Raw genomic sequence first — 26,625 nt, 5'->3', positions numbered from 1 at the left:
GACGTGTCATAAAATTTGGTACTATTTCAATACCACAAATAACAGAGAGTTTGAGGTTTACACTTCAAACTTTGTAGCCCTGCATATTTTTAAAAATAAATCTAATAATGTTTAATGGACCGTGTATAATTGCTGATTTATACTAGTAATTTATATAACGTATTTAAGTTCTTGAAATAAATCAATGCGTTAATAAGTCCGAAAATCATTGAACAATTGCAAAAACCCTAACCACTGCACCATGTGGGCTCCATTTATATTGATACTGTTTGTGAATTTCCATGCAAGTCTCACTAAATTTACCAATATTAAATGTGAAGTTTTGGACAAATCAGTCATCTCATTCAAGGAATGTGAGCTTAAAATTTTGGGTCGCGGCATTGTCGGTATGAATATTCATATAGTTGTTTTCAACACTACTTTCAAAAGTGCTAAAGTAAGTTCAGTTATTATAACTAAATACCAATTTCCTACATCAATCATTTTTCTACAGCAAAATATCAGTCTGTGGCGCAGATACAACGGATTTCGTCTATTTATGTTCAACATCACTTACGATTTTTGCCGGTTGATGGCCAACAACAATTCCAAATTATCCTTTCAAAAAATAGTTATTGATGCAATTAGCGAAAACTCAAACATAAATCATTCTTGTCCATATAAGGTGAGTTTTTAAATCTATTTTATAATTCATTTCAAGCATTTCCTATGGATTTTCAGAATGATGTAATCATACGCAATTTAATATTTAAAGACGAGTTTCTCAAATATTTGCCCTTGCCATCGGGAGAGTATAAATATCAGGTCACGACAGCAGTTAATAACATTTGGGTACACCGAATTAGTGTTCAAATGGCAATCAACGAAAAGTTAATCGCAAGAAATTAGATTGTATATTAAAAAAATAAATTGGAATACAATATATGTTATATAAGCTGCCTATACTACTGGTATTATTTAAAAATTTTACAAACATTTGGTTTTTATACCCGCTACCCATAGGGTAGAAGGGTATTATAACTTTGTGCCGGCAGGAAATGTATGTAACAGGTAGAACTCCGACCCTATAAAGTATAATATTCTTGATTAGCGTCAACAGCCGAGACGATATAGCCATGTCCGTCTGTCCGTCTGTCCGTCCGTCCGTCTGTCCGTATGAACACCTAGATCTCAGAGACTATAAGAGATAGAGCTATAATTTTTTTTCGACAGCATTTGTTATGTTTGCACGCAGAACAAGTTTGTTTCAAATTTTTGGCACGCCCACTTCCGCCCCCGCATATCAAAAAAATCGAATAACAAGTGTAATTTTAAAGCTAGAGCTATACAATAACTACTGTAGTAGTTATGATTCCTGAAAATTTGGTTGCGATCAGATAAAAATTGTGGAAGTTATTAAAGAAATACTTTTGTATGGGCAAAAACGCCTACTTACTAGGTGTCTGAGTTGCTTTGGCCGACAAGTTTATATTACTTTTTATTATTTATTGGACATGAATGCGTTCAATTTCGAGTTAATGCTTAAAATTAACGTCAGCATATTTTACAATTACAATGGCTAACGACCTTTCATATTTCATACCGCATTCGATTATTGCAATCACGTGACCAAAGGCAATACCAAAGTGTCATGTACTTTACATTTAATGTTAATAAGGATGTCGATGATGTTTCTTCTTCTATCGATGGTTACATACAATAACAACCACATTATTCTTTATTTCCATTTATTAAGAATGAAATAAAGAATTTAAACATTAAATTTGATGTGGCAAAAGTGAGATGCAACTGCACGTGTTTCGTAGCTTTAATAATTGTTTTCGACGCCACTCTAAGTACAAAACTAATCACAATTTATATTGTATAGAGTATAACGTATACTACAAATAAAGAAATTAATAGTCCGTAACCGTTGCACAATAATCATAATTTTTGAAGTTCACAACGAGTAATAGCAATTGGCATTAATATTCTTTCAAGTTAGTCGAATAATTGTTCTGTTTTCAATTGCACAATGTGCGGTTCGTTTTTATTTCTGCTGCTTCCATTTGCAGTTTTCTCCGCAACTGTCAATCGCTTCACGAATATCAAATGTGAATCCTTGGATACATCGCTAATTGCATATAAAGTATGCGATCTTAAAGTTTTGGGTCGCGGCATTGTTGGCTTGAATGTGCACATGGAAATTTACAATACGACCATCAAAAATGTTAAAGTAAGTCCATATAATATAGTTGGTTAACCATTCAATTACTAAATATCTCTTCTCATAGCATAACATCAGTCTATGGCGTAAATACAGCGGCTATCGACCATTTTTGTACAACAAAACTTTTGATTTCTGCAAATTTATGGCCAACACCAATGCAAAATTATCTTTTGAAAAGATTGTGTTGGGAAGCTTAATCGAGAATTCCAATATAAATCACAGTTGTCCCTATGAGGTGAGTTACTCCATTTATTAAAACAACTTTTGATTAAGTGTACTTGATTTCCAGAAAGATTTAATCATACGAAATTTGGTATTCAAAGAGGAGTTTCTCAATTTTCTGCCACTTCCCTCGGGCGAGTATAAAATTCAGATCTTGTTGGCATTCTACAATATTTGGGTATCAAAAACCGATGTGCATATATTACGCAATGAAGACATTATGAAAAGCAAGTAATCTGACATGATATATCTAAGCAATTAAAAATCGATTAAAAACGAATAAACGCATTTGCAAAATCTGTTGATAGATTTATATTTTGTAGTCGTTGGAAATCATTACGAATAGTTGGACGATGTGGTTCCCATTTCTAATTTTATTGCTGGCTTTTGAGGGACATTCGGCAACCGTCAGTCGATTTACGAACCTTGAGTGCAAGATATTGGATATTGGTTATATTACGTATCCGAAATGTTATCTAAAGTTATTGGGTCGCGATATTGTGGGCTTAACTATCCACTTGAAATTATTGAAACCACCCGTTGAGACGGTCAAAGTAACTATCGAATACTGTATATATATTTCATTGATATTCATGAACTTCTTTTATATTTATTTATTTTGAGGTAAATCTTAGCCTTTGGCGCAAATTTAGTGGCTATCGTCCTTTCATGTTCAACAATACTTTCGATTACTGCAAGTATGCCGAGAATCCGACTTTTACGTTTCAGCATATTGTGTTCTCTGCCCTCAAGGATAGCTCAAACATAAATCACACTTGTCCTTACGATGTAAGTACTTCTATAATTATTTTGCTTTGCCCTTTACATTTTTATTGTTTTTTTGTAGCATGATATCATTGTACAAAACATGATCTTCAAAGAGGAATATTTTCGAATGTTGCCTTTGCCCGCGGGTGAATATCAATTTCAGGTTATGATAGCCACCTACAACAAGTGGCGAACTGTCATCAAAGTAACTGTATTGCATAATGAGAATTTAATGCATAATTAATTATGATGGTGACACCTGCCCGGAATTAATGATTTGTAAAATGCATTAGTGTGAACACATTAGTAGAAATATATTATGGGAATTAACATTTTTACGTTTCTCTATAAATACTTCATACGGATAAAACAGATATTTTTCAGTAATTATACCATTTACAATATCATAAAGCTTTTTATTACTTGCATAATTTTCAAATCCACCAACTTCACTTAATAAAATTCTCAATTCACACAAACGAAACAGCATTTTCAAGCATATCTACAACCGGCGACTAGTCGTATGATTTTCTAAAATTTGCAACATTCTATGTTGTAGTAATGTGTCGGAGATGCTTTTCTTTTCCAGAGCTTGCACAACATTAACCACATCATTACGTTTGCATTCATTGCAGAAGCAACGTGACATTTCAATTGGCCCAAAGGCGGGTCGAAAGTGCGCGCCAGGACTACATAAATCCGCAGCGGATAGCAGCCAAGCGCTCCCCTAAGCACAATGGGAAGCCGCACACCAACACACACTCATGTGGCTCATAAGTCAGCACGTAGAGAAAAAGCTGCGCCGTAAAATGTTGGCAAACTAGCGACGAGGGCAACGCTAAAAAGTGTAAGAAAATCATCAACTAAATGGCTAGCGGAGAGGGGGGCAGAGGCGGCATTTGCGGGGCGCGTTCGTGCACATTTCGCTACTTAAAGCCACAAAAGCCACACACGCACACCAGCTCCAACATACACACACACACACCAACACAACAATGAGCGGGCGTCTTTATCACCGCCATTGTTGTTAATTTTGCAAGGCAGGCAACGAGCTCAAGCTTTGCGCCGGAAACGGAAACTAGCAGCACTTGCCTGTCGCGGCAACGTCGCGGCTAATGTGTCGCTCTCTCTCTCTCGTCTCTGCATGTGTGTCGGTGTGTGTGTGTGTGACATTTACAGTTGAATTATGAGCGCACATAAATAAAATGTCGTTTGCAATGGCAACGACAAAATGTCTGCTAAAATTTCCGCTTACGCTGAGGTCGCAAAATTACCTGAACTGCGTCGTTGACACGAAATTGAGAACAGAAAATTTCGAAGCACAAACACACACACACATATTCACACACAGCGATTCACACTCGAGACTTACACATTGACATTTAGAATTCGCATTGAATGACATTAAATAACAGTTAACAACTGTGAACTAGATCATGGCTCATAAGCCATCAAAGTCGGCGTGAAAAACAGATCAAAATAAATTGTGCACAGTTGCTCGACTATGAGAATATCTAAAAAAAAATTTGCAAACTTTTTAAAGATTTTATTTTAGTAAATTAAATGATGAGATTAGTTTGTTCAAAAATTTTCACTATAACTAAATAATATCACACATTAAAGTATGTATGAAATCTTTTGATTATTAAATAAAGATTTTTAGACATGAAAAAAGTTCTTAAATGGAGCACAATTTTTAGCCAATGCAAAAAACTTTTTGGTTGAAGAGCCTTAGTAAACATTCTGCTTACTATTTTTGTCATTAACCTTTTTAATAAGTTCTTATACTTTAATAAGTTATAAGCTTAATTTTATTCAGCGAAAGAAGCAAATTATTTAGTAAGCATTCAGTTATTCACATATGTTATAAAAGTTTTTTCTTGCTTAAAATAATTTAATGTAAACAAGTTAAGATAGTTTTAATATTATTTATTCTAATAATTATATTATTTTTATTATTGTATAACTTCATACTTATTTTTATCATATTTTAAATAGTATTTATTTATCAATTAGGTATATTTTGTATTCTCTTATATCGTTACTTTTAATATTGTTTACTCTATTATAATTATTATTCTATAATTTTATTTGTATATATACATATTTATAATTCTAGATATTATTACCTTAGTTTGCAAGCTCTTATATTGTTTATCTCTTATATTGTTCTGTCAAATATTTCATTTTTATATTTACTTCAATTGAATATTTGATATACTCAACACCTTTGAAAGCTCATCATACCCATCGCTACGCAATTCTAATATTAACAGGGTACAAATAAAATCCGACAGCTTTTGGTTATTCCCATTTGTCTGCTGATGCTTTCGATTCTCGGCGTTAATCCCCTTCCCCATGCAGCTTCGTGGATAGGGCATCGGGTTATATAATATTTATGCGCACTCATGGCATACATATTTAAACTAGCAACGAGCACTTTTGAGACCTTTTTTGAATTGATTTTTGGCCAAATTGTTTTTTGATTTGAATAAGAATTCGCATGCAAATAGCTCCGCAGCCAGACAACAGACAAAAGTGAACAGACAAAGACAATTTGGAGAGGAAAAAGTCGCAAAGCTGCTTAAATATGCGATCGCAAAGTTTAAAGCAAAATGCCACAAAGCAATTTCAAGCAATTGGAAATATGTTTATACACTCGTACAGTACATACTTGCAACTCTGCTCTTTTCATCTGGCATGTAATGCAATTGTTTCAGTTTCAGTTTACTTTGCGCTCCTCCTCAGACTCCTCACTTCTCAGACTTCGCTCAAAAAATGAGTGGAAATTCAAGGCGGGGTCACAGCGCCAGAATTGGAGCGACAGCAAATGCTGCAATGCTGCTCGTATTTATTTATTTCATTCTTTTACTTGCTTTGCTATTTTCAATTTACGTTTACAATAATTCAGCAAACGTGGAAATGGACAGCTATAAATTCGCCAGAATAAACACGCACACACACACACGAAGAGACAGAGAGACTGAGAAAGAGAGATGCGAAACAAAACCCAGATGTAAAAGGAAAAACGAGAAAACCAAAGAGTAGTACGATTTATATGGCAACAAACGATTTACTTGCACGACGTATAAATACGTATACGACAGCGTGGACATAACAACGAATTGTAAATACTTTAAGATGGGATAAATAAGAGAAAATAGTTTAGTTATACATTTTCTGATATTGTTATAAATTGATATCTGATATTGTTAAATAAAAATTTTGTAGTAAATATTTCAGTAAAATATTTTCTGCTGTTTTTTTACCAAAATATTTAAAAAGATTTTTATATGTTATATCTTTTTAGAAAATATTGTCTTAAAATATTGTTAAGTGAAAAAAGTTTTTTCAAAAGCTGTTCAGTAAATATTTCAGTACCACATTCTCTTTATTTTTTAAAAATTTATTTAATTTATAAGAACTTTCTAGAGAATATTTCAGTAAAACACTTTTTTTAAATATTTGTTTTCCATATATTGTAAAAATAGTATTTTACTTTATCGCTTTTACTTAACCCAACTGTCAACTGTCAGCAAAAAAAATCGACATCACATTGTGTTACATAGCTCTTAACATTTTTGTGTAGCTTTGCTGGCGTTTATCCTCAGGGAACTACAATGTATAAAATGTAAAGTTTTTATTTCTTTACTGAACACATTGAGGGCAATTTATGTTATGCCATTTTCAACTCGAAAGCATAAAATATGCTGGGAATTGAGAGGGTTCCGTTTTTGGGGTCAGTGTAAAACAAATGTCGACAAGTGCAATTATAAAAGGTGGTCAGAGAGCGAAAGCTGGAGGAATGCCAAGCTGGGAGAAGAACCAACAACTCGAGGAGGAGTGCGGTTAAATGGATGTAATGCCGTGTAAATGGCAATGCGAATGCGGTCAGCAGCTTCAACTTCCAACTGGAGAATGGAGAATGGATCTAGCTGGGAATGTTTGTGTGTGGGCGTTTGGTTTTTGGGTTCTAGCTGGAGGCGTGGCAATGAAATTGACGCTGATTCGAGCGTGACTCACGCGACATTTTCCAACTGCTCTGGCATTTTCAATGAAATTGATGACTGATTGATTTTTATGGTTGCTGCGAATCAATTAAACGCTATTTAAGCTATTGAATCAACATTGATGAATGTGTCGAAAGATTAAGCTTACACACTGCTAACATATTTGTTTGCTATAATAATATATTTGCTACTCACTCATTATTCTTTCTTAATTGCATTTCACTCGTAAAAAGTAATTGATATATCGAAAGAAATAATTTCGGAAATTAGCCATTAATAAACAGAAAGAATTCGTATGAGTTAGTCGTTACTTTCTATTTTTGCTGGATATTTATTTAATACTCACTGGATACTCGTTACTCTCTACTCGCTACTTTCTACTCGCTACTTTCTATTCGCTACTTTCTACTCTCTACTTTCTAGTTTTACGACACTTTATTCGCCTTTCTTTAGTAGGTAGGATGGTTAAAAAGAAAGACTGAGAATTTTATCCAGAATGTAAAAAAAAACAAGTAAGAAAGCTACAGTCGAGTGTACTCGACTGTGAGATACCCGCTACCCATTTTGAATAAAAGCAATATATTTTGCGGTATATTTCTCAAAATATACCAAAAATACTAAAAATATACCAAATGGTATATTTGGTATATCGACATAGTACCGCATTCAAAATATACCATAGACGGCACAATATACCAGATTGTCAGCCAAAGCAACTAAGACCTCTAGTAAGTAGGCGTTTTTGCCCATACAAAAGTATTTCTTTAATAACTTCGACAATTTTTATCTGATCGCAACCAAATTTTTAGGAATCATAACTACTATAGTTATTATTATATATACCAAAATTCTTTATGCTTTAAAATTACGCTTGTTATTCGATTTTTTTGATTTGCGGGGGCGGAGGTGGGCGTGGCAAAAATTTGAAACAAACTTGATCTGCGTGCAAACATAACAAATGCTGTCGAAAAAAAATTATAGCTCTATCTCTTATAGTCTCTGAGATCTAGGTGTTCATACGGACAGACGGACAGACACACAGACGGACAGACACACAGACACACAGACGGACAGACAGCTCGCTACATTATTTCTGCAGTTGCTTGCTATTTATACCCGCTACCCATAGGGTAGAAGGGTATTATAACTTTGTGCCGGCAGGAAATGTATGTAACAGGAAATGTATGTAACAGAAGGAGGCATCTCCGACCTTATAAAGTATATATATTCTTGATCAGCGTCAACAGCCGAGACGATATAGCCATGTCCGTCTGTCCGTCTGTGTGTCTGTCCGTCTGTCCGTCTGTCCGTATGAAACACTGGATCTCAGAGACTCGCTATTCTTTAGTTTCTATCCACTTACTTTCACTACTCTTTATTGAAAACTCTAAGTTTTCTTCCTATGGCTTTACCCCCTTGCTTTTCCTTGTTACATGCTAGTTTTACCAGAGAATTTTCACTTCATTTTCTACTCGCTACTTTATTTTCTTTTATATCTTACTTTTACTAATTACTTTTACTTTTGTTTTTTCTGTCTTGTAACTCTTACACTTCTCTCGCTACTTTAATTTATATTTTCTCCTACTCGTTGCTTATTCTAGTCTCGTTACTTGTCCCCCTTTTTTTGTATTCACTACTCTTTTATCTTCTACTAAGCCATAAACACATCTTTTGGTGGTTAATACTCCTCGTTAACTTTTAAATAACCATAAGAAAATACTTTATGGTAAGCGAACAATTCTCGCATATATCGAACGCCCTTAAATTTCAGGCTGCATATAAAGTTGTAGCTCTAGTTTTCCCCATTGGCCTCAAATGAATTTATGTCAGTGGCACTTCATTTTAAGCCCACGGAAATACAAAAACCCATGAAGAAGCGTTCTGGTATAAAGTAACCGCAAGCCGACAAGTTTTGTGTCTTGTGTCTGACATTAAATTAATTTGTTGCCTACAAAACTTTCGATGTATCCACGAGTGGCAATCGTTGTATCAGACACACACACACACACACACATACATACAGGCTGCTGCAGTAGCACGGCAAAAAAACTTGTTAAAGACGAGAATAACAAGAAAAGTTTTAAATCATTCGCTGAGCGAAGAATAACAACAACTACAACAACAACTTCAACACAACACAACAAACAATGGAAAGACGGCGAAAGTTATGGCCAAAAATTGCACGAAAGGCGTACTCGCAATATATGTATGTATATATGCATGTATTTGTTTTGTTGGCACTGTGTTTCAGATATCTAGTAGAATTGTTGTGTCTCTGGCTTGTTGTGCAAAGCCTTGAATGTCAGGGACACTCGCTAAATTTGCTGCACAGCTGTCTTGCTTAAATCAATAGCGAATACCGCTTTTAGTAAGAGGTATTTGTACTCTTTTTGAAGAATAAAAGTGTATTTTAGTGTTAAAATAATCAAAAATGTACACAGAAAAAGTACGGGATAAATCAAAAAATGGTGGATTTATCATATCTAGATAAACCCAAATTTACCTAATTCAAGTAGGAAAATACTACTTTTCTGCTCAATTAAATCAGAACCGAATAATGCATTCTTTGTCGTTTAGTACACGCAATGATATTCCCATGAAATTTTGTACAGATGTCTTTAACAGTTCTGCCAACTCAAGAAAAAAAGATCTAAAACGAAATGTTAAGACTGCTATGTTTAAATTGAACTTTCTCCCTTAGTTCCGAAAACTGAAAAAACTATTTTTTGTTTTGATTTTAAATATGTATGTATTTTGACTCTTTTAGTTTTATATAATAACCATCCATTGTAACTCATTCGAAAATTGTGTTGCTTAAATCTAATATTTTAGGTGTATTCCGATTCGTTAAGTACATTTTCTTAGTGTATGTAACAAGAATAAGCTTCTTCGACATCATACAAAAAAAATTCATTATTCCTTATTCGAGTTTGAATTAGAATTCATACAAGATGGAATCTCTTAATATACTTTATTCAAATTCTGAAAACCCAAGTAAAGAGATCACTAAATTCGCAGCTCAAATTTATCTTAAAATGATGCAAAACTAAATTTCTAACATTTTAAAGTGCCCCTTCCTCAAACACATAGATGAAGAATAGTTACTTTTATCCTTTATTTGTAGCTTAGGACATATTTTAAGATAGAGACAATTGATAATGTCTGCAACAGAAATAAGAAAACATCTTCAACATTTATAAAGAGAATTCATTTGCCGATTTCTCTAAAATCTTGAAAAAAGCTAACTATAAAAACTTCTCGTCATCCTGAAAATTTAACAAATTAAATTGCAAGCATCAATTTATATTGAAAAAAATAATAGAAAAAACAGTTGCCCTGACAGCACTTAAGCACATTCTACTGCAGTTAATTTACTTATCTATTGTTGCGCTGCTTCATTAAGCAACTACAAGCAGCTCTCTCTCTCTCTCTCTTCCTCCTGTTCTCTTTCTGTACTTGTAGCAGCTTCATTAAGCGCTCGTCGCTGCAGTCGAGTAAACCAATTTCGAATCGAGTTTCGAAGCCAACGAAATGTGATTAGAGTGCAATGCAGTTGGCTAGTGAACTGAACTTACAGTTACACATCTGTCCATCTCGCACTCTCTGCTCCAAAACTTGAGCGAACTGTCGCATTGACCGGCGCCAACACATAAACCATTTTACGAGCAAATTTTATAAGCAACAAACTGGGCTTGTTAAACGATTTAAGCACCCTCAGCAGCCGGGTCAACACACAGTTGGGGCTGTGACTGTGCGACTGTGACTCGAGCAATATGCTGTGACATGCACTTAAATCAATTTACGTCTGGGAACGTAAAGTTGCCCCAACAGTTTTTTTCCTTTTCTCGTTGAGGCAGTTGCAGTAAAAGTCGCCAGACTCTTAAATCGTGCGCATCGGCAACGAAATGTGCTGTTGGTTTTGCTAGCATCGTTGCTCGCTGCTCGGCAGTAAATTAAATTTACCCCATAATGGACTACTAACATGCAACATGCAGCATGCCACCAAAAATTGCAGCTGCGCTTCGCTTTAACTTTGCATAGCCAACTTGCATAAAAACGAGAGAAAAACAGAGGGAGAGAAGACAGACTTTGTTGTCTTTTGCATTTGCTTGTTAGCTGGCGCACATAAGTAGACTATAGACTATGTTTTGTTTGCTTCACTGCATGGCAGGATGTCCTTTGGTTGCGTCGACTTGCGTTGCGGGTCAGCTGCAAGTCATGGAAATTACCCAGCTTCCTTCGACGTTTGCAGCATTTCGCAATCTCAATCTCAGACTCAGTTCTGCTTCACGCTGTCTACGTCTTAAAGCTTTCTCTCTCTCTGACTTTTACCTCTTTCTGTCACTCGCTCTCTCTCTCTCTCTCTCTCTCTCTCTCTCATTGACTTCCCTTCACTTTCTTGCTCTGCTGCATGTCAACTGCCTGCTCATAGCTGTCAGCCAGCTTCCTATTGTCCTGCCTGCCACATACTGACTTTTGTGTGCTGCTGTTGTCTGCATTCTGGCTTTCTTCCCTTTATTGTTGTCTATTCAAACGCATGTCCTGCATGTCCGAACATTTTACACATGTTCTGCACACATCCTGCACACAACAGCACTTTTAATTATTTTCATTCTCTAATTCGGGTAATCTTAAGTTCAACATTCTTCAATGTGCTTATGCAATTGATGTTTGCCACATCAGCTGCTGTTCACACGCATTACGCATACGCACCGTTGCACATCGTTATGCTCGCAAAAGATTGATGACGATGGCTTTGATGACTGCTGCTCGCTTTGCTGTTGCAGTTCTCCTTGGCCATCCATCAAGTTGTCGCCCCCCGCCATTAGCTACACATCAAGTCACTTCTGTTTATGTCGACGCGCTTTAATTTGCTTATCCATTCAATGTTTGCCTTCTCTCTCGCTTGGCATGCAGCGCACGTCGTCAGCTGAAAACAATTGCGGCCAAAAACTTGTACGCTCGCAAACTATTTTGATGACAGCCAAAGCAGAAGGCGTCGACGTCAAGCGTATGGCATGGCATTCTAATGCGCTTAAAGCTGTCAAATTTCGCGCCAAGGCCTGGCTTTTTAATTAGAGCTACAAGTTTGAGAAGAGAAGGAGAGAGGACTGCGCTGAAGGACTACTTTAAATGTGTGTGCACGCTTTAATGTGTGTCTGGCAGCTGGCAGCGAGCAACAGCAAAAGGCAGAGCTCGTTGTAGTCATGTGTATGCGAGTCACGCGGCGTCTTTCAAACTTGGCATTAAATTTCAAATGAAATTGCTGCTGTCTGCAATGCGATACTAGCGAGCAGCATCCCATACACACAGACTGTATCATGTGTTATAAAAAAATCAGCGCCTGGCAGCATTTGTCCATATCACGTATACGCAACGTTGTCACACTGCCGGCAAAACTATCCGAGAGAACGAAGAATAAAACTTGTCAATTTGATATTCGTTTGCCTCCATTTAAAGCGGCTTTAAGCTGCGCACAAATATTGCGTATAAGCCACGAAAAAAAGAAAAACAAACGAACAAAAAATAAACATCAAAAGTTGCCGAGTTAATTCCGAGGCAAACTCATGCATAAATCTGTTTAAAGTCAGCCCGCAAAGGACACATGCTAAAAAGGAACTTTGAACTACATAAATAACGTAGCATATGCAGGATAATAACCTAATGCGTTTGCGATGCTCCCGCACAGTAGCTGTCAAAATAAATACAATAAGAGTGCCCTCTTCTCCTCTTCGGTCCTGTGGCAAGCTAAAATGTTGAACAACAGGCTCATCATCATCAGCAGTATCGTCGTGATGATGCTGGTCGTGCTCAGGACAGCTGCTAAAATGTTTGTCAAGGTGCAAATTCAATAAAAATAAAAGTTGAAAAACGTTGCCGGAGACCCTCTCAACGGTGTCCTCAGCTTTTTGGCATTTTTATACCCGCTATCCAAAGGTTAGAAGGGTATTATGATTTTGTGAACAGTATAAGCAGAAGAATACGTCTCCGTCTGTCTGAAGCTCAGAGACTAGAAGAGATAATTTCAATTTGATTATTTTTGCAGTCAGATTGAGTTTGTTTTAATGCCTTATAACTACAGTAATTATCATTCCTTAACTTTCGGCTACGATCAGATAAGAAATGTATAAACTATTTAGGATATGCTTTAATGTGACAAAAATCAACTGCTGCAATCGAATTTTAGTTGCTTTGTTAGAACATCTGGTGTATTTTGTACTCTATGGTATATTATGAATGTTTATCGATATACCAATTATATCCTTCGGTATATTTTACTCTATAGTATATTTTTAATGTTTAATATTTTGGTATCAGTATATTTTTAAAATAATAACGCAATGAAAATGTGTAGCGGGTATCGCAAAGTCGATCTCACTCGACTATATATTTTTAATGTACGATATATACGATATATTTTAGTATATTTTTGTACCGTAATTCAGTATATTTTCATAACAATACTGCACCGTTTGGATTTTAAAGTCGAACATATTCGACCGCATATTTTAAAAGTATTAGTATATATATTTACCAATTATATCCTTCGGTATATAATATTTTAGTTTTTTTTTAATTTTATTGAAAGTGGATTGCGCGTATCTCAAAGTCGAGTAGACTATAGCTTTCTTACGTGTTGGGGATCTGGTAGAGGGGGAAATGTTAACAAAGTTTGACGACCTTATCGAGTCGTTGTCACGCCCCGATGGCCCCAGCCATTGATGATGGGCGTGTCATTTAGTTTGCCTGTTTTCCAAATTATTAAAATTCGCCCTTTGTGTGACATCAAAATAAAAAGTCGCACTGCAGCGCGTTGTGCTTCCGCTTCGCAGGCAAAAAGTTTTCATTGGTTCGGCAATATTATGACAATAACACCAAACCAACCAACACACACACAAACACACGGACATTGCTAACAAATGGCCAAAGTTGTGGGTAGTCAAAGTAATATAAGAAGCAGGAGAAGAACAAGAAGAAGAAGAAGAAGCTGCAGCCAGACACAAGTTTTATCTTTACGCTTGGGCGAAGCTTGCGGCATCCCAAGTCGCAAAACAAAAGCCAAAGCCGAGTCCTGGCAACAAAGTAAATTCCACGGCAATGAAGTGTAAAAATAACAAAAGCTGCTTCTTACTCTGTGCCGTACTCTCAGTCTCTCTCACCTGACTGGGCACTCGTCCTGTACATCCTGTTTATGTGTGTGTGTCTGTGCCTGCTGTTCGTCCTGCTAGTTGGAATTTAATTTCACAACAATAGCAGCGAAAACAGTTCCCCCCGACTCTCGACTTGAGTCGACTCCATTTCTGCCTTCAAATTGACCAAAAAATTTCGGTTTAAATATTTCCTTTTTAAAGCTTTGTCGTTGGCATTGTTTGTCCTTGGCTTTGCCTTTTAACGCACATTAACGTTGGAATGTGTCCTGCGCTGCCACAGCCAGTTCCTTTGGCGGCCATTTCTTATGGCCATTTGCACTTTTTATTGACTCGCCGCGTGACTCTTTTCCGCTTCTCTCCTCGTTCCCTTTCTCCTTTCGCTTTTTAGATTCCCTGTCACGTGTCGCAGCTACATTTTCCCCCAGAGTTTTCCCTTCTATTTCGCTTCTTTTTTTTTCTTTCTGGCTCTCGCAATTGCTTTTGACTCTGCTCGCTGTTTGCTCTAATTAGAGTTTCTGCGACGTGTGTGTTTGTGTTTGTTTGTTTCCATTTGTATTTGTGTTTTGTGGCAATTAAAATTGCTTGCAATTTGCACGTGCCTCTTTAAATGCAATTAAATTCGTTTAATTAGTTTTAACGACAGCCATTTTGCACTTGAACTTCTCGCTCACTAATCGCCATTTTAATGCTTCAACACTACGCACAATTCTGGGCCCCGAAAAAGGCTTGGCCAGGATTTGCTTATTATTTTAATGAGGCAATTAACAGACGCACAAGTTATTAACCTGATTAATAGGTCATTTAACATCATTTTGCAGCGATCAATTTACATTCACTGAAAACTTTCGAGCTTCAGTAGCTTTTAATAGGCAATTAACTAAACTGATTTCCATATTACGCATTCGCAATGTTGTCAAGCCGTTAAGATACTTGAAAGCAATTATAAATCATCAATACAATATAAATTCTTTAGGCCTTTAACGACATATTAATATGAAACTAAATACGAAGCTATTGCATTGTACATACATCAATGAACACAATTCTAGCATAATACGTATACGCAATGTTTGACAATGTTGCAGTGTTGTCAAGCCATTGAACTATTTGGTAAGGGCAGTCAAAACACTAATATTAATCAGCAATTTAAGAAAGCAGCTTAAAATCTATTAAAGATTACGCATACGACAAGTAAAACGACATACACAGATGAAACAAAATAAGAAGTTATATTACGCTGCAAATCAATTAACATAGTCAAATAAATTCTAAGTATTTAGGGCAAACTTGAGTTGACTTGCTTATATGAATACGTATACGCAATGTTGTTAACTAATTAAGCAACTTGAGCAGCGTGAGTGAAAGTAATAATAATGATCAATTGAATATAAATTCAGTGGGTCTTTAATGGCATAATAATATGAAACTAATGAAGAAGTTATGACATTGCTTAACAATTAACATCAAGAATTAAATTCCTGCATAATACGTTTACGCAATGTTTGTCAAGCCATTGAGCTATTTTGCAAGAGCAGACAAACTACTAATATTAATCAGCAATTAATAACTTCCATGAACACATTTATGGCAGCTTTAAGCTATTGAAAATTAGGGCAAGTACAATGAAGAAGTAAGAAGTTATTACGCTGCATAGCAATCAACCCATTGTTAACCCTTTGAGAAACTTTCTAAATGTTGTGAAAGCAATAATAACTCACCAATTAACAAAACTTCTATGGGCACCTTTAAACTATTGAAAATTACGCATACGACCTGTAAAACGACATAGAAATATGAAGCAAACTAAGCAGTTCTTACATTGCAAAGCAATTAACATAAATCAAAATATTATGTAAGCCAAATTCAGCTCCCTTTTAATAATACGTACATATATGCAATGTTAGCAGCTTGCATGGGAGCTGCTGCTAATTATTACATAGAAATGTTTTCAAACGAGAGAAGCTGCAATCTCAATAAAGTTTCAGTTGTGTTCTGTGAACTGTATTCTAAGCAAACTAAGATTGATGACTATAAAATGCACACACATGTAAGTTATATGACGAAAAGGCTGAAAGTGTACTGAACTTAATATCACGTATACGCCCAGCTACTTGTTTGCTTACAAAATGAATATGAAACTAGACTCTTTAATCTTTGCTACATTTACATATCTATTCTAATAATTACTAAGGTACAAAATATATTATTTCATGCTTCATTTTTGCTTCTAAGAAATGAAATATTACATTGAAAGCTAGGCAAAGTTTACATTTAAACTTATTTATTTTTTTTTTCTGCCTTTACTCGCTCAGATAATGATTATATTTTATACAACATATTTGCTGCTTACAAATAAAATATTGCATTGAAATGTTGTATTAATGAAAACTAGTCAGCTTACCTTTAAACTTATTTTACTTATTCATTCCTTTACCACTCAACCAAATATCATATTTTATCCTATATCTTTGCTGCTTACAAATGAAGTATTACCTAGAAATGTAGGCAAAAACTAATCAGTTTGCCTTTAAACTTATTCTATTTTTTTTGACTTTACTCGTTCAGCTATATGTGGATGTTATGTGTAAGAGTTGGCTTTTATTTGCGGTAATTTGAAGCAGCAGCCATCAATAATTTACGTGGCAAGTGGAGCAATTCAATAGCTTATTACGTCGACTCAAGTCGATTTCTAATCTGTTTTCATAGACAGAGTGTGTTGAATCTTGCCTCTTTGTCTCCTTGCCAGCCACTTTAACACCATGCTGCCACATGTTTGTCAATGTTGCCACACCCCCAGCTTGACATTCGGGGGCGTCAATTGCTTCTCAGCTCTACACACTCGCTCTGTCAAGTGTCTGTCATGTTTGTTTGCTTGTGTCAAGTGCTTCATACTCTGTCTGTCTGTCATATACTCGTACTACAAATATATATGCCATATTTGATATTGGCAACACTTTCTCGCCCTCAAGTGCCGCCCTTCAATAGCACTCATGTCTAGCCCGCCACCCACTTGACTCTATAAATATTTGAAGCATCGCCTCAATCCACCGAATAATTCACATACATGTTATACATTTTATGTTTCTATTTCAAAGGCGATTTCTTCGGCTTTGCTCTTGATTAGATTTTATTTGCGGAAGGCTAATAAAAATATATATTTTTGCAGCTTAACTAATCATCAACACGTTGCACGTTAAATGGATGCGAGAAAAACTAACTCAATTAACATGCTTGTCCAAACACAAACTCACATCTGAACACTCGAACACACACACAGGCATTTGAAGTGAATGGTCATATGTACGAGAATGTTAAGAGCATAAACGAAAGGCCAAAGCAGCAACGCGGCTTGACTATGCAGATATCCTGTTGAAAAAAATTATTTTCCAACACATAAACAAATAAGGTTGCTCTTAAAAGTGCAAAATTAAAAACGGTTTAAAAATAAATCGCTTAGAAAGTATCAGTAAGTTAATTGACACAATTTGATTGACACTTTTGAACATCTTGATGACTCTAGAATTATTAAATCAATGAAATTCATTTTAACATATGTTTTGCATATTGTAGTTAAATAAATTTATTTTATTACCTATCCTGACTTATTTATTAAAAACACTTGCTACTTAGGCCTTGGGCTTGGCTTATCCTTTTAGTGTTGCATTCATTTAAAGTTGGTTATATAAAGTAAATTTATAGAAAGTTTATCAACGTTTTTACGTTCTTTATCAGCAAAAGTAATAAGTAAGAAAAAGTAAACTCGAATAAACAACACTAAATCGTGACATAATAAATAAACTCACTGTAAAATATAGAATTGTCATAAATAATAAAAACGAAGTAATATAAAAAATTGTATTTATCATATGGTACAATTTTCAGCCTATATGTATTATATTAAGAATTCTTTTCTTAGTAATTTAAGCACACTTTTTCATGGCAGCCAACGCTAATAAATTTACGTTTAGGCTATAAATTTGTAATCTACGCATTAATAATATTAATAATAAATAATAATATCGAAATTTTAATGACACGATTAATTGAGATTGATTTAGAAGGAGAATGACAAATAGCATAACACTCACTGCTTGGTCAGCCTCATTATGATTAAGCATTTAAAATAATTTCAAACATATCTCAGACAAATTGCAGCCCTGTAAATCTGAAAATTCTATAAACTTCTTCTGCACAAATATACCTGCTGCCTGTAGTCTCCTCCCGGGGTATGAAAAGCGTATAATTGTTTAGGCAGTAGTCCCAAAAACCAGGCAACCGGACAACAACAGAGCCCTAAAACGCCTGCCAAAATCATTGTTCAGGACACGGAACGCAGCACGTGTGCGGCACAGCTTCAAGTGGCATGTGGCAACGGGGCAATGGGGCATGTGGCAAGAGAGTTCACGGGGCAGAGTCGTGGGGCACAACAATAGCGTAAAGTTGCGTGGGTGTTTTGTTGAAGTGGCAACAGCAGCAACAGCAAACAAATTAATATAACCAACTGACAGCAATGGAAGGAGAGCAAAAGCTACAAAAATGAAAAAAACTTTATTTGTTTGCGCAACAATCAGAAAGGGAGCAAAGAAGGGAAAGGGAAGCAGTATCTAGAGGGATTGTAAAAGCTGCTTACATTTATAAATATTTATGCAGTGTGCAAATTCTAATCCAATCAACATCAGTCAAATGCGGCAGCCCCAAACGTATTTGCCAAATCAAAAATTGCAGTCGTCGACGTGGCGAGACATCGTTTCCCCTCCCTCTCCATCGCTCTCTCCCCGCTTCGATGCCAGTCATTCAACTGCAGCAAATTCGATTTTATAACTGAGTGCACCAAAACACCCACCGGACTCAACTCGACTCGCTTCGACTCGACTCGACTGTGAAAATGCTAAAAACTAGCAAAATCTCGAACGCGAATCGACAGCAAAATTGTTTAGTGACTTTTGCCAAACTGAAAAATAATTGAATATAAAAAAGGAAAAATCGCACAGTTCGAAAAAAAAGGAAAAACGCTAAAAGCACTTGGCAAATTTGATGCCAAAAGCAATATGGCACCACTATCCGGTTTATGTGGGACAGTTTTGATGTCCTATTCTCTGCGAGAAAATCAACTCAATAAAACTCGGCCTCCACCACTTGGGCCTCTAATGCTGCCAAAACATGTAGAGTGCGGCTCTGGCTCTGGCTCTGAGTCTGGCTGCCGTGTCTGCTGAGTGCTTTCAATAAACGAAATTGCTGGTAGAGTTTTGTACACACACACACTCTGGGCCCTGACCTTAGGCACATTTTCACACGCGTTCAAGTTGACAAAAGAGGCCAAGAGGCAGGAGCAGAGCAAAGAAGCGCGAAACGTGAAAATAGTGAAGGAAAAGAGCGAATGATTGACAAACAGATATCCTGTTTGTGGTAAAAATTTTACTTACAGTACAACAAACTAAATTCTTTAAACTTTATTTAATTTATATCCGCATTAAATTTCTAGACTTTAAGAAATTAATGAGGTTGTGTTGAAAATCATATGAAAAATATATTATACTAATCTACTACTTCTAAAAATCAAAAAATAAAACTATTGATTAAACTATGGAATGTAAAAAAATAGAATAAATTAAAATATATTAAAACATTGAGTTACGTCTTGGATTTTATTTAAAGTTACAACAATGGCCATAAAAGACTAAAGTAAGATTTCAAGCCCTAAATTTAAAGGCATAAATTTCAGTTTCACTTTGCGACAAAGCTTCACAAACTGTAACTAAAAATCAGTCAATCACTTAACTTCTAAAGTACTATGACTTTTAAATACGAATAATTATAAAACTATTAATATAAACGAACTCAGTACTTAGTGCAACTCAAAAATAAAAATAATGTAATAAACTTAATGTCAATTTGAGTTTTGTAAATACACTTCAAAAACTATAACAGCTCCGCTTTTAAATTAGTATTATTCGAACTTAGCACTTGTTGTTAAATAAATAATGTAATAAACTTTATGTCATTTTCAGTATGTAACTGCACTTAAAAAGTTTGACTACTATTTCTTTTAAATTGCACAAATTCAGTACTAAACTTAATATTATTATTAATTTACAACCACAATTCCAAAATTGTGACTGCTGTTTTATTTAATTATATTGCAGTATTATGCTTAGAACAAAAATGAAGAAAAGCACAGAAACAATTTTTGAATCATGATGACACAATGTCAAAATTTAACCTAAAGGTTAAATAAAAACAAAATCTAATATATTTATGGATTGCCCATTTTCCAAATTGAAGAATATAATCCTATTTCAAAAGTACAAAAATGTCAAAATTGAATACAGAATGCAAAATCTCAAATGAAAATCAAGCGTTCTGAAATTTCAATTGTTTTAAATAAAACAATAGCTCTATAAAAATAATAAATGGTATACAATTGTAGAGTCGGCGCTGATATTAAATAAATAATGGAAAACTAATCATTTTAATATTTCAATTATTTGTACATATGTTCCAACTCTTTCAACATTGGCAAACCACTTAAAACAAGTTTTTGTCTTCAACATATATTACAAATCCATCCTCACTTTTTATGTCTATCATACCCATTTCAGCTTTCAGGGTGGTATGCAGTTTGGCAAATACCCGAGCTGTTAGATTTTTATGTGCGCTACAGTTATAGTGGCCGTTGAGCGCTCACATATAGCCATTAAAGTGAGCCACCGTTTTTGGGCTCATTACAAATCGCCCCAAAAAGTATGCAACACTTTTGGTGAAACTAACCCAAGGCGGCAAACGAAGCAGCGAAGCAGTTGAAAAGCGCTATAAACTTGCATCAAATGCTTGGCTATAGTCGAAGCGCACACATCAAACATATAACTTCATCAACTGAGGCCCATAAACGGGGAAAAAAGAGTAGCCGAGGCCCAAAAACATAGCGCACACAATGCACATAAAATGGAACAAAATATTGTTTGGCCAGGCGAGACAGAGGACAACATTGGCGCAAGGACATGCCCACATAAATGTACATATATGTATGTGAGAATGTGTGTGTGTGTAGGCAAAAGAGAATCCATTATTACATTTTTCACGCCAATAAAAACAAATACAAAACACAAGCTGAAGGGCAGCCCACAAAATGTTGAGCAACTGCTAAGCTTTAAGCTGTTGTCCTTGTCAATCCTGTTGTCCTGTTGTCCCGTTGTTGCCTTTGGGTTATTTTTGGCAATTTCCTTTCCACTTCTTTTTTTGTTGTGTTGAATATTTCTTTTGGTCACTCACGAAAATTACTAAAATTGTATATCCGTTTCCGGTTCAAGCTGAGGCCATCTCAGCTTTTCTTTTTTTTTTTTTATTTTGAGTAGTCGACATTTTGTGCTATTTGCTCAGTCTAGTTATTTATACACGCCTGTCAGCATGTCCTTGAGAGTGTCGTTAGAAAAAAATAAAAGCAGAAGAAAACAAAACTACTTTTTGGAGGCATAATTTATGGCACATCACGCATACGACACGTTGCACACATGCTGCCAATGCGTAACGAAAAACTCTCTGCGACAAGTTCTTGCCACACTTGTCTGCACAGATGAGACACACATTTTTCATTTGCCATTCGCCAAGGCCTACGAGTCAATTTGCCAGCTCAAAAAAAACACATCACGTATTCGACTGTGAAATACTCGGAAAAATTAAATAAAATTTCAATTATTTTGGGCATGCCTTACAGGATTATTCTGGGATTTTTAGCAATTCTGAAATTATCTGGAAAGTAAAATTATTATCTTTAAAAATAAATTCTAGGAGTACGACAACTTTCAATATAAAGCCCAAATTCGAGATACCATTTTATTTATAATTATATTTATATTTGATTATTAATTCTTACAGAACTAACATATATTGTCCACAATTTAAACAATAACTTCTGAGATTAATATGTTCGTACACTCAGTTAGCCATTCGTAGTTGACTATCAAATTCAAAAAATGACAATATAAAATATTGAGTATTTGTGATATGCCTTGCGAGTTTATTTTACAACTGTCATAAATTTTAAGCCGCTTTGAATACATTTGTTACAATTAACAAGAATTCTAGGTTCAAGCCAAATTTCGAGATTACATTGTATTTATATTTTATATATTTGTATTTATATTTTCTTTCTTATGATTATTTAATCAATTTTAAAGTTGAAATCATTTCAAATATATTTATTTAATGTATTTATCTGAAATAAAATTCTAGAAGAGTCCTAGATTATATTTATATTTTCATTTCATAAAGCCCTAAAAAATATTGAACATAAATTTAACGACATAGATTTAATATCTTAGATTAAAATGTGGGTTAGGTAATCTTATTAGACTGTAAATGGATAGGAAAGACAAAATGAAAAGTTATTTATAATTGTATTTTTATTATAAGATTTTTAAAAATGGCAAATCATGTAAAATATATTTAAGACTTTTTAGGAGATTGCTAAATCTCGTTAACATTTTTCAATTTCTTTGTCATTTAATTCTATTTTTTCCTACATCTTATTCACAAATTTAACGGCTTCAGGTTCGATAGTTTCTAAGTTCCAATAGTCAAACATTCTCCTTTCCCACTTCGTTATTATGCCCATCTATCCTACAAGTTCCAGCTAAAACATGACAAATCCCAGCAGAGCAAAGCAATTTGGCAAATGGCAAGCAATTGGAATTGCAACAATTAACAAAGCACTCGAGCAACAAAAGTCGACAGTTAAGAGTCAATCAACAACAATTGCCCTGTCCAATAATACTTAATAATGCAAACGAATCCGGTTGCGGCAAAAAGTTTGATAGACGCCCGTGGCAAGTGAGGTCAGAGAGAGTGAGAAGGATACTGAGCTCAAGTGATTGCTATTAAAATTATGCATATTAAAGTTCAAGTTAAACGCGGCACGTGGTAAACTCATAATTTGTCTAATTAAAAGTTTCGCGCTGTTGCAAGCTTACAAAGTCACGCAACAAAACTGCATGCCCTATTGCCCCGTGCCCCATGCCCCATTGCCCAGTGGCACGATTGCCCGTTGGTGCCACCTGCTGCTAAGTAATGGCTGACAATAAAACTAAACTATTACTTAGAGAGCAGTGAGGAGGGACGGAGGCAATAAAACAAATCAACAAGCAATGCATCAAACGTTGCATGGAGCATTGTGTGGCATTTACAATGCGCTCGCATGTGGCAAGCGAAATGGCAAATGGGCGAGAATGAGGCAATGTATGGAAGGGAGGAGGGAACGCTGCCACTTTGCAACTTTGCTTTTGTGGTCACTGAAATTGACTTAAAGTTTTGTGTGCAACATCAACTTAATGCACAATGTTTTCCCTGTTGCCATTTTATTACAAAAGTTTTGCCTCAACCACAGCACCAGCAACAACAATAACAACAGCAGCAACACGTTGCTCTAGAACAATTTACATGTAGAGAAAAAAAGAGGGGAAGATATTGTGGCCAATAAATAAGGAGCAGGAATTTGTTGGCTTAATTAATTATTTTCAGTATCAAAAGGAAGTGACAAGCAAAACTTTACTTTGTAGTATTATGGAACACAGAATAATATTTATGTGTATAATTTTTATTGTTTAAGTAGCCAAATAGTTACATTTAAATTGCAGCAAAAAAGTTTGTATCATATTTCTTCAAATTTAATAAGCCAAGTTATGTTTTAATTCGATTAGAAAGCCTTTTTTTATATTTTAAACAACTTAACATAAAAGTAACTACATATTACACATATAAACCGAATAAAAAAAACAAAAATTTTGAAGTTTTAAAGCTATATTTAAAAACAATGTTTAAAAAAACATTTTGAAAACAGTAAAATCTATATTATAGTTTTTTTTATAAGCCTATTTCCTATTTCAATTTGAGGTACAAAAAATTAACTCTTCAAACTGTATCTTCTTCTTTTGTTTAATTAAGGGTCAAGTTAATCGCAATTTCAATCATTTAAATACATTATTTAAAATTAAATCTACCCATTGTAATAATATTCATATTTACTACCATTTTTAAGAGTTTATGTTACTTTTATAAGTACAAAAAAAACTTCCACAAATTGAAGTAAAGTAATAAATCATTTTAAATTCCACTTAAGGTTTACTCTACAGTACCCCTATATCTGTTTTCTTGCCCACATATTAAAAAATTTAAATTTCGACGCAATATTTACTCACCAATAAATTATATATTTCTTTTTTATTTGTTATCTGGCTACATCTGAAACAGTTTTTTTTTTTAAATAGTCTAAAACCCACCGAAATCAATTTAGTTAACCTAAATAAGTCATTAACTTTTTCTATAAAGCGTAACTAAACGCGAGTGATCCATTAACTTGAAATGAAAAAAACAATTCGAACTCTATTTAAATTCACAAAACAATTACAAAAGTGGCTACTATTAAAGCTAGAAATATTTACAATTGCAGAGAGTAAATACTAGAATTGCAACTTCCAGTAACAAGTTAAGTGACAAACGCGTAAATTCGAAATGTGGCTAACACTTTTAATTCTATTCTGTGCAGAATCTGCGCTAGCAAATTCCTTTCGAGTGGCAAAAGCAGAATGCAAATCATTGGATTTGACATTCATGTATTTCAAGCATTGCGAATTAAATACGAATGCAAAAGGTCAAACAACTTACAATGTTTATGCAGCTTTGCGCTACAAGGAACCGATCGATGATGTCATTGTCAGTAAAGATATTAACAAAAAACATAAAAAATATATTTAATTGAATTGCTTTATTTGACAGGTTGGCGTTACTTTGTTTAAAGTATCTAAATCTTATCGTATTCCGGTGCTCAATGAAACCATCAATTTTTGTGCGTTTATTCACAATGCTTTGGCTCCAACATTTTTCAATCACATTGCTGCAAATGCTTTGAAGTATTCCAACGTGAATCATTCGTGTCCTTTTCAGGTTCGTCCTTCATTAAATGTTTTGCAGCTACAATTGACTAAATACTGTATAAACTATAGCATGATATTATTTTCGCTGGCAAAGAAGATGGTGCTATTTTGCCGGATATTCCTGCTCCCAATGGCAACTACATTATTCAGCTGCTTGTCGGCGCCTGGAAGAAATGGAAATGCAACATTAAAATTTATGTCACCAAAGATAAATAATAACTATTAAAAACAAACCAATCAACTACAAATATAACTAAATGTGTGTTTTAAATTTTTGTAAACTCATTTTGAAATAGATTTATCCGCAACACATTAAGCATACGCAACGTAGACGTAGTTTCGCTCTTAGGAAACGGAAATGCATCAACTATTAAATCAGACAAAAGTAAAATATCATTAAAAAGTAAATAATACTTACACAACTTAAAAAGTCGTCAAGTAGTTAAAACTTTAATAAAATTGCGTATTAGTTTTACATTACGTATACGCAGCCTAGGCGAAGTCCTTCAGAAATTAAATTGCGTTATTAAAAACTCAACTAATCCATCTAAATATATCAGACATACATATATATACTAAAAAAGTTGGTTCCATATGGCGTATACACAATGTAGGCATATTTTTCCTTTAAGAAGTAAAAATGATACGTAAAATTATGTGACTCAAACAATGACTAGCCAACATAAATTTAACTACATATACAATTTAAAATGTCAAACCGAATGAAACTAACAAAAGGGAAATTAGTTTGACATTACGTATACGCAATGTAGGCAATGACCTTAAGAAATGAAAATGCGATATTAAAATTGATATGAATACAACAAACATATATAATTTAAAATGTTGTCAATTAATTTTAAGCTATAGAAATTAGTTTTATTATTTCCATATTACGTATACGCAAGGTAGGCATACTTTTTCTGTAAGAAGTAGAAATGCTACAAAAAAATGTATGTCCCAACCGTTACAAGCAATTAATAACAATTTGCTTAAACATAATTGAAAATGTTGTCAAATCAATGGAAACTAAAACAAAAACAAATTTCACATTACGCATACGCATACGCGTCGCTAGCATATTTCGCACATACGAAATTGAAATACCGCATTTAAATTTACATTAGCAAATATAATATAGACATCATTAAAAAGCAACTAATAAACCAAATAACAAATATAATTCAAAATGTAAATAATTCATTTAAAACAATGCCGTATTAGTTTCACATTACGCATACGCAACGATGGCATATTGCGCATACATTACATTACGTTATTAAATGCGCTGCAATTAAAAAGCGATTGGAGTGAAGCACTTTGCAATTGCCATTTGACAA

At 34.6% G+C, this 26,625-nt stretch overlaps 1 protein-coding gene across 1 annotated transcript; it reads left to right on the top strand.

Moving 5' to 3' along the window:
• Nucleotides 1-359: 359 nt before the first annotated feature.
• On the top strand, nt 360-888 carry LOC132788242 (uncharacterized). Its single transcript, XM_060795573.1, has 3 exons — nt 360-436; nt 494-664; nt 721-888. Exons 1-3 carry the CDS (start codon nt 389-391, stop codon nt 886-888), a joined length of 387 nt encoding a protein of 128 aa, XP_060651556.1. The 5' UTR covers nt 360-388.
• Nucleotides 889-26,625: the final 25,737 nt, after the last annotated feature.

Source organism: Drosophila nasuta, chromosome 3, assembly GCF_023558535.2.
Source record: "Drosophila nasuta strain 15112-1781.00 chromosome 3, ASM2355853v1, whole genome shotgun sequence".
NCBI lineage: Eukaryota > Metazoa > Arthropoda > Insecta > Diptera > Drosophilidae > Drosophila > Drosophila nasuta.
The sequence above is the reverse complement of the archived record's forward strand: the minus strand, read 5'-3'. Positions and strand labels throughout refer to the sequence as shown.

Excerpts from the sequence above, each read along its gene's own strand:
- LOC132788242 (XM_060795573.1), top strand. The coding sequence starts at position 389 with ATGAATATTCATATAGTTGTTTTCAACACTACTTTCAAAAGTGCTAAA. Across the intron at positions 437-493 it reads CTACTTTCAAAAGTGCTAAA|CAAAATATCAGTCTGTGGCG; the intron begins GTAAGTTCAGTT and ends ATTTTTCTACAG. Across the intron at positions 665-720 it reads ATCATTCTTGTCCATATAAG|AATGATGTAATCATACGCAA; the intron begins GTGAGTTTTTAA and ends ATGGATTTTCAG.